At 37.8% G+C, this 9,270-nt stretch overlaps 1 protein-coding gene across 2 annotated transcripts; it reads right to left on the reverse strand.

The window, feature by feature from the left end:
* Positions 1-4,125: 4,125 nt before the first annotated feature.
* On the reverse strand, positions 4,126-6,101 carry CCDC182 (coiled-coil domain containing 182). 2 transcript variants are annotated; one of them, XM_074261865.1, is made up of 2 exons: positions 5,863-6,101; positions 4,126-5,140 (listed from the first exon to the last, which is right to left on the reverse strand). In XM_074261865.1, exons 1-2 carry the CDS (start codon positions 5,872-5,874, stop codon positions 4,625-4,627), a joined length of 528 nt encoding a protein of 175 aa, XP_074117966.1. In that variant the 5' UTR covers positions 5,875-6,101; the 3' UTR covers positions 4,126-4,624. The 2 variants fall into 2 exon arrangements, with proteins under 2 accessions (XP_074117966.1, XP_074117965.1); XM_074261864.1 differs by lacking the exon at positions 5,863-6,101 and adding an exon at positions 5,270-5,367.
* Between the last annotated feature and the right edge of the window lie 3,169 nt (positions 6,102-9,270).

A 9,270-nucleotide genomic window follows, 5' to 3' on the forward strand; every position in this document is an offset into this window, starting at 1 on the left:
TTGATCCACTTAGGTACCTAGGTTGAGCCAGATTATCTCCAAGACCCCTTCAATCTCTAGGTCTATAATCCTATGAGTGAAATCTACTTCTGTAGAATTTCCTTTCATTAGTGCTCCACTCCATCTTCAAAATATCAGCCCTTCAAAGTATTAAAGAAGCACTCTGAGCAGTGGATAGAGTGCTGAGACTGAAGTCAGGAAGATTCATTTTCTTGAGTTCAAATCCAGCCTCAGACATTAGCTGTGGGATCCTGGACAAATCACTTAATCCTTTTTGTTTCAGTTTCCTCATCTGTAAAAAAGACATGGAAAAGGAAATGGCAAACCCCTCCAGTATCTTTGTCAAAAAAAAAAACAATTGGAATGTCCATCAATTAGGGAATGGCTAAACAAGTTTTAGTATATGATAATAATTGAATATTATTGTTCTATAAGGAATGACGATCAGGATGATTTCAGAAAAACATGGAAAAACTTATGTAAACTGATGCAGAGTAAAATATGAGCAGAACCAGGAGAACATTGTAAACAGCAATAGTAATCTTTTATGATGATTAACAGTGAATGTTGATCAGTAAGAGCAATACAATGATCCAACATGATCCCAAAATAGTCATGATTTTAAAAAAACTATCTGCCTCCAGAAAAAAAAAATTGATGCTATTTGAATACAGACCAAAGCATAGTATTTTTCACCTTCTTTCTTTCATTTCTTTTTTTGATTCAAGTTTTCTTTCACAAAATGGCCAATATAGAAATGTTTTTACGTGACTTCACACATATAACTTAGATTACTTATTGTCTCAAAAGGAAAGGAAGAGAAGGGTAGCATTTGGAACTCAAAACTTTAGAAAAATGTTAAAATTGTTTTTACATGTAATTGAGGGTGAGAATAAATTATTTTTTGAAAAGATAAGAAAACACCAAATGTGGTCACAAAAAGCTGGACATAACTGAAAACTACTGAACATCATAAACCCTGCTACTTCCCTCCAGTTTCATCTCCTATGGGCTAAATATCCTATTCTTTTGCCTGTTATTCATAAGATAGTTTCTAAATAGACCATTTCCTCATTCTGGTAACTATGAGCTGGGGGGGAAAACAATTTGACTTATAAGGCCCCAACCTCCAAGGATGCATTATATATTAAAGCTAATAAACCTAGAGACTGGACATTACCCTCCACACCAGTCTTTCTTTCATGGTCCAGTTAAGAGTTAAGTTTCCTGAGCCCCGAATCCATAATTCTTCTTTTTTATTAGGCAATTCAGAACATCTTCTCTTCTCAATGGCCCACATTATCCCATTACCTTCCCCTTTGGATGATGGGGCAGTGTTCCATTAGTGCCGTGCTCTCTGTCTAAATCTCTATACAAGTCTTAGACTTGCTTCACATAACAAGAACACTGTTACTTACACAGTTTTGTGGCTGAAACCACCTCCAATATGTACTGCCCTTAGATAAAGGGCAATGGAAGCCACTCACTGAGAATATTCCTCATGGTCATGCATTCTCATCCTCCCCTTGTAAGTAGTAATAAAGTTTTCTTAATTTCTATCCCATTGTGGAATCATTCTTCATTCAAACCACTCCCTCCATTTTTGCATTGTGCTGTCTGTCCTATGGATATGCTCTGGTTCATTAATATTCTTCTTAAAATTGCCTTGAACTGAACATAATGTTCTCAATAATGTTCTCAACCTACTACCACCCTTGAGGTCAAAGAGGGCTCTGAGTAACCAAAACATAGGCTGTGGGTGTAAAGTCATGCAATGGTTTCTGCAAAGTGGAAATGAGAGAATTTAATTATCCTCTACCCCAAAAGGGGACAAAGGAGGCTCATAGGACTTTTGTATAGAAGATTCTTTGAGGTCATCTAAGAAAATATTAGTAGGACTTCATCATTTGACAAAAAAAGCAAGCCAAAACCCAGAGAAGTTAAGTAAATTAATTGTTCAAAGTCACATAGGTCATAAATAACAGAGACAGAAATCAATTGACTTCAATTCAGAAACAGCTTCTGGATAGAACTCTGGGACTGAAGTCAGAAAAAGGGTTCAAACCTGGCCCTCTTTGTTTTAATTTCCTCAAATCTAAAATGGGGATAATATTATCATCTACCCACAAGGATATTAGAAGGATCAAATGAGATAATATTTGTACAAAGTGATGAGCAAGATACTCTCAGAAAAACATAGAAAGACTTCCATGAGCTGATGCAAAATAAAATGTACTGTGTACAAAGTAACAGAAATACTGTAAGATGATCAGCTGTGAATAACTTAGCTATTCCCAGCAATACAATGATCTAAGACAAGGTCTTATGATGAAAAATGCTATCCATACTTAGAGAAAGAAGTAATGGTGTCTGAATCTTGAGCGTTTTTTGTGTTTTTCTTTTACAACATGACTAATATGGAAATGTTTCATATAACTGCACATGTATACCTATATTGAATTTCTCCCAATGAGGAGAAAATTTGGAAATCAAAGTTTAAAAAAAAATCAATGTTGAAAATTTTTTTATAATAAGCAGAATTTTTTCAGAGAGGCCTGGAGAGAAAGAAGTACATGAACTGATGCTAAGTGAAATAAGCAGAATCAGATCATCATTATACACAGCAACAGCAAGACTATATAATGATCAGTTCTGAAGGATGTGACTCTCCTCAACAATGAGATAATTCAGGCCAGTTTCAAAGGTCTTGTTATGAAGATAAACATCTGCACCCAGAGAGAGGACTGTGGGAACTGAGTGAGGATAACAATATAGTATTGTCACTCTTTTTATTGTTATTTACTTGCATTTTCTTTGCTTTCTCATTTTTTTCTGGTTTGATTTGATTTTTCTTGTGCAGCAATATAATTGTATAAATATATATGCATATATTGGATTTAACATATACTTCTACCATGTTTAACAAATATTAGACCACTTGCCATCTGGGGGGAAAGAGAGGAGAAAACTGGAACACAAGGTTTTGCAAGGATTAATGTCAAAAAATTATCCATGCATATGTTTTGAAAAATAAAAAGCTTTAATAAAAAAGATTTAACAAAAAAAGAAAATTGTTTTTAGATTTAACTGGGGAAAAATAAAATATTAATTTGTTAAAGTGCCTATTACAATGCCTGACACAGAGTAAGTACTTAATAAATGCTTATTCTCTTCCCTCTACTTCAGCTAGCTACATAGCTTTAATTACCTCACTATAATTCATCCTTATGGTATATTCCTGAGCATACTGCTTAGGCCCTCAGTTGAATCTATATACTCTTAAAATCCTCATAGTTCTAATAACCTAATAATTTGATTCCTATTTGAGCAAAGAATGGATTATAAAGGTGGGGCTTGGGGAAATGGTAGTATAGTAACAATTGGCAGTCAGGAAAGAGATTTTAAAAATTGTAAAAAAAAAATGTAAATAAATATATATATATACATACACATATATATGTATTTATACACATATACTTATGTATGGATATAGGTATTTCTATATACATATATGGAGATATAAAAGTATACTTCTCGCTACACATTTTTTAATATATGAGTAATATATGTTCTATAAACATAGATAATACATATTTCAATATGCTCTAGTAGCCTTATGTTGACTTCTTGGGTTGTTGGAGAAAAATTAAATTATAATGAGTAAGGTCCTTCTCCTAAGCCTCATTGTGTTACAAGAGGGACCTTCCATATTGGCTCCCAAAGATCTGCCAATACTTGGCACATTTTTCCAAAGTAGAAAGCTTTTCAATAGGGGGTTAGCAACTGACTGGATGCTTGCTATCCAAGAATAATCATAAGTTTAAGAGATATTAGAGATATTCTTCACCGAGTTGTGGTGTATGGATTTTTCATCTAAAATAGCTCTCTAGTGATTATCTACCAAGGTGTCAGAGGGAGGCTACTTCCAATAGTGAAATGAATCAATCAGAGACCATTCGAAGAGGTTTGCCACCAAGTTGACTAAAAGGAGATGAACTTTTCAGTTGTAGCAGCTTTTTAAATGACTATCTACACCAAGGTACATAGGGGATTGCTACCTATAATAGTAGATGACCAAAAAATGAGTCAGAGACAATTTGGAGAGATTGATTGAAGGGAGATGAATTTTTTCAGCTGTAACAGATTTTTAATGACTACTTGCCAAAATACAAAAGGAATTGCTACCTGCAATAGTGAAGGACCTCCTGAAAGATGGAAAGAATGTAAGAAAGGCATGTGACACAATTGAGAAGTAAGAATTTTGCAAATAGTTAAGAATAAAAGTTGGTATTTTTTAAAGGAAGGGAGAATAAATTATTTTAAAAGTTCATGGCACATCTTTCCCCATAATAATGAGATAAAGGAGACATCACAGTTAACTGTATATATTATTCTGTATCTCCCCCTCTTGCCCCCATCCCAAGCTTAACTGGACAACATACTATTGCTGTGCCAAGAAGAAGCACCAGGAGGATATGGCAGGAAAAAAAGTAGGATTGGAGTTTTTGTTCTTGTTTGGGGGTTTTGTCTATCTGTTTGGTTTTTTCCCAGCAAAGATCTTAGTTCTTAATAATTCCAGCTCTGCCACTGCAGACCTCATCAGGATAACTCAGTCCAGATAAGGTCAGTTCCCTGAAATATTTTTTGCAGATCCCTGTCCCTCATAGCACCCGCTCTTTAGAAACATATGCTCCAGCCATCTGCAGTGCTCCCGCAGCTGCTTCTCCCTGGGGAGCAGGAAGGTGAGAACCTTATTCCGCACGATGCCCCTGTCCTCCTCTTCCCGCAAACGCTGTTTTACCCTCGCTGATTGCTCTCCCTGCTCAGCCAGAGCCCTGCTCATCTCACAGTAGGCATCTTCCAGGCGGTGAATGGCCTGCAGGGCCTCCTGTTTGAAATTTTCCAGGTCCCTCTGAACCCCAGTCACTTTTTGCAGCAGGTTCTCCATATCAGGTTGTGAGGGGAGACAAGGGGACAGGGACTCCGGCAGGGAAAAGTCTCCTGACTGCAGACCACTCTCAACCATTTTCTTCCCTTGCAGGGTATTCACCTTCACATAAATGGGGCCTGTTTGGTAGAAGGGATCCATGTTATTCTCTTCATTAATTGGTTCAAGACTGGGAACAACCAAGGCCACAAGCTGGGGAAGGAAGGGAATTTAAGACAGATTATTAGAATGAGCCCCTTCCTCAGTCTAGTCCCATTTGCCCTATCTGAGGAAAGAAAACAAGAGGCTTGAGAGAAACTTATACTAATACTTGGTACTGACCCAGAAACAAACTGAGGAAAGAAAAGAAATTAAGGCAAGTCGGTCAGAATGAATACAAGGCAGAAGTCCATTCATTCTCTTTAATCTACAGAAGAGGAGAATTAAAAGAATCTGACAATTGTGACATCAAGGTCAATCCAACCAATCTTGATGTGGTCTAGATATTAATCTTATTTGCATACTCTAGCCTCATTGGTCATAACCTGGTTGGGGAGAGGAGCTCCTGATATTCTATGGATGCCAAAACACATCTCCAGAGGCTTTGAGAAGTTCTATTCTCCCCATTGAGGAGATGAAGAAACTGAGACTTCAATGGGCTTGACTCTTAGCAGAGTCCATGATCACCAGCAGCCTACGGATTAGCTCCATAAGATGTATATTGGAAGGCAGCATTCAAAATGAGATAATCTGGAATTAAACTATTCCAGATCTAATTAAACTGTTATAGGTCCCTTTGCACCCCTGTCCCTTTTTTACAACAGGTTCTTCAAGTCAGATTATAGGGCAAGGCAGAGGGAAAGCATCTCTAGAAGGGAAAATTCTTTTGAAGATAAATCAGTCAAGATCATTTTCTTTCCTTGTAAGGTATTCACCTTCATGGACATGGATCTCTGTGGTTTTCATCACTAGCTATTCCATGACTTGGGAAAATCCAGGAAAGATAACGAGTTGTAAATGGGATCCGGCTGGTATAAGGAGTCCATGTTATTTTCTTCACCAATTGGTCCAAGACCGGGAACAACCAAAGCCACAAGCTGGAAAGGAAAGGGAAGTTGTTACAATGAGTCCTTTCCCCAGTCTAGTCTCATTTACCTTATACTATGAAAGAAAATATAGGAGGTATGAGAAAAAGCCTGCTGATTGTGACATCAGAGGTACTCCAGCCAATCTTGATATGATCTACACTTTGAAGCTATTTGCATGCCCCAGACTCATTGGTCAAAGTCCTGGGGGAAAAAAAAGGATTTTATAGAGTCTCTGGTCCAAAACCACATGTACAGAAACTTTGTGGCAAGTCATTTGCTACTCTTCCTAAGCAAACAGAAGTTCTATTTTCTTTATCTTTGAAATAAGGAAACTGAGACCCAAAATGGAAAAGTTGACTTTGCTAAAGCAAAAGGCAGGAGCATTTGCAGCCTGAAGATGATTGTTTTATAGATATAATACAATGTGTCCAGACAGTCTCTTAAACCCAACTTCCAGTGGCAAGTCCAGACTAGCTCAGCTACTATAATTCTCCCTTTGGGAGAATCCTTCTAAGGATGACCCAGGGATGTGGATAACTTCCTAATACTGCTGCTTGCAAGCCCTGACTGTTGTGTTCCCTCAAAATTGATCACCCTAGTATCATTTTTGACTAAATGAATTCTCAGTAGCAATTAACCAATTTACATAAATTAGCTTTTATAAAGGAATATTTACTAAGTAAATATAGCAAGGACAAAAATACAAACAAATCTTGTCCCATTAATTAGGGCACACTGTCTCCTTTAAACATCCTCTTGGTTGCTGGGGAAAGTGGGTTCAGAAATTAAAGTGATTACTACAAAGAATTTGTCCCACTTCTGTGTATGGCAAAGCAGATGGATGAGTCACTTCCTTGCTTGCAGAACATGGTGTCCCTGGTGCCCAGCTGATCCACTGCTGGACTAGATCAAAGTAGATCAGCAGCAGCAGAACTGGCTGTCATGGCCATGAGTAGACTTTGCTATGGAATTGAGTTGAGGATTTCTAGTAGCTCTTCTGACTTTGATGCTCACAGGATCTTAACTTGTTCCATTCCAACTCCAGTATTCATTCAGGCAAATCAGGAAGGAATAAATAAAGCAAAGAAAGCTAACCAAGAGCTCTATGCATTCATGATCATATAGATGAAGGAAGGAGGGAAGGAAAGAAGGAAGCAAGGAAGGAAAGAAGGAAGCAAGGAAGGAAGGAGGGAGGGAGGGAAGGAAAGAAGGAAAGGAGAGAAAGAAAGAAAGAAAATGAAAGAAAAGAGAGAGAAGGAAAAAGGGAGGGATGGAAGAAAGAAGAAACAAAGAGAGAGAAAAGAAGGGAGGGAGGGAGGAAGAAACAGAAACAATGAGAAAAGAATGGAGAGAAAAGAGGGAAGGAAGGAAGGAAAGAAGGAAGGAAGCTCTTACTATATACAAAGTTAAGAACTGTGCTAAGTAAATAGAAAGGATACAAATAGAAAAATAAGACAGTTTCGATCTCAAGGAGCCTGTATTCTAAGGGGCAGACAACACATATGGAAGCTTTCCACTTTAAGTCAAATGAAAAGGTCCCATGGTCCTTAGGGTGCCTCAGCAAAGCAGATGGTGCTCCTCCTCTTTAATAGCATTTCCACTGAGAAAAATCCTCTCCGTTTCTGATGTTGAACCATTTGACAATGCCAAGGATTTCAGTGTCAGGAGCCTGCCTTTCAGAGACTTCAGGAGCTAGAGATATGAAGCTGGAGCCAGGATGAGCCTTGTGTAGGAAGGAGCCCTGGAGTTAAGCCATGAGGGAAGCCCACAACTCTAGAAGGTTGCACTGAACTCTAAGGTTGCACTGAACTCTAAGGTTGCACTGATCAGGGATGCATCTCAGGAATGGGGGGCAGCCTGTGCAAAAACATGAAGTAGCAAGGTGAAATATCTTTTACCTTGGACAGCAAGTAAGCCAATATTGTTGGAGCATAGAATGTGTGAAGGAGAGTATGCAATGACTGGAACTAGATTATGAAGGCTGTTAGAAGGCAAACAGAGAAGATTGTACTTTATAGGAGTAACAGGGACTCCCTGAGTCTCTTGAGTATGCCACTCACATGGTCAAACCTGGACATTAAGAAAATTACTTTGGCAGCTTTGAGGAAGATGGATTAGAAATCAGACATTCTAGAGGCAGGAAAATCAATTATCAGGAGACTATTACAACAGTCCAGGCCCTGATGAGGCCCTGAAAGTGATGATTGTGTGTATGGGAAAGGAGGATCATAAGTGAGAGACATTATGGATGTGTACAAATGATAAGAAATATCTTGGAATAGAATTCATAAATTTTGGCAAATGTTTGGACATAAGCAGGGGTGAAAGTACAAATTGAGATTGCGATCTGGGTGAACAGAAGGATGATGATATTTTACACAGAAATAAGGAAGTTAGGAAGCAAGGAAGGTTTTTTGGAGAAAATATAATGGGCTAATATAATCTAAGATAAAATACTTTCTGACATGTTGAGTTTGAAGTGCCTATGGAATACCTAGTTGGAAATATCTAGTAGATAGTTGGTAAAGGAATTCAGCTAAAAGTCTAAAGTTGGCTCTAGAAATCATCTGCTTGGAGATCATAATTGAACCATGCGAACTAACAAGACAGGGCCCATTTATAAAGGGCAGGACATGGATAATTACTCTGCAAAAGAGACTGAAAAGGAGAGACCAATTAAGTAGGCATGAGGGAGCAGGGTCATGAAAAGTTAGTAGGAAACATTGTTTTGTTTTGGGTTTTTTTGTGGCTGACATTTTTAAATTAATTTTTAAATTATAACATTTTTACAGCATTATCCCTTGTACTCCCTTCTGTTCCGAATTTTCCCCTACTTCTCTCCGCCCCCTCCCCTGGATGGCAGGCGTTCCCATACATATTAAATATGTTATAGTATATCCTAGGTACAATATATTTGTGCAGAACCGAATTTTGTTGTTGTTGTTGTTGCAAAGGAAGAATTGGATTCGTAAGGTAAAAATAACCTGGGGAGAAAAACAAAAAAATGGTAACAGTTTACACTCATTTCCCAGTGTTCCTTTTCTGGGTGTAGTTGATTCTGTCCATCATTGATCAATTGGAATTGGGTTAGCTCTTCTCTATGTTGAAGATATCCACTTCCATCAGAATACATCCTCATATAGTATTGTTGTTGAAGTGTATAATGATCTCCTAGTTCTGCTCGTTTCACTCAGCTTCAGTTGATGTAAGTCTCTCCAAGCCTCTCTGTATTCCTCCTGTTGGTCATTTCTTACA

Source organism: Sminthopsis crassicaudata, chromosome 4 (assembly GCF_048593235.1).
Source record: "Sminthopsis crassicaudata isolate SCR6 chromosome 4, ASM4859323v1, whole genome shotgun sequence".
In the NCBI taxonomy this organism is placed as follows: domain Eukaryota; kingdom Metazoa; phylum Chordata; class Mammalia; order Dasyuromorphia; family Dasyuridae; genus Sminthopsis; species Sminthopsis crassicaudata.

Coding starts and splice junctions, on each gene's coding strand:
- CCDC182 (XM_074261864.1), bottom strand. CDS start 5,344: ATGAATGGACTTCTGCCTTGTATTCATTCTGACCGACTTGCCTTAATT. Junction 5,141..5,269: donor TTTCCTCAGTTTGTTTCTGG/GTCAGTACCAAG, acceptor TTCCTTCCCCAG/CTTGTGGCCTTGGTTGTTCC.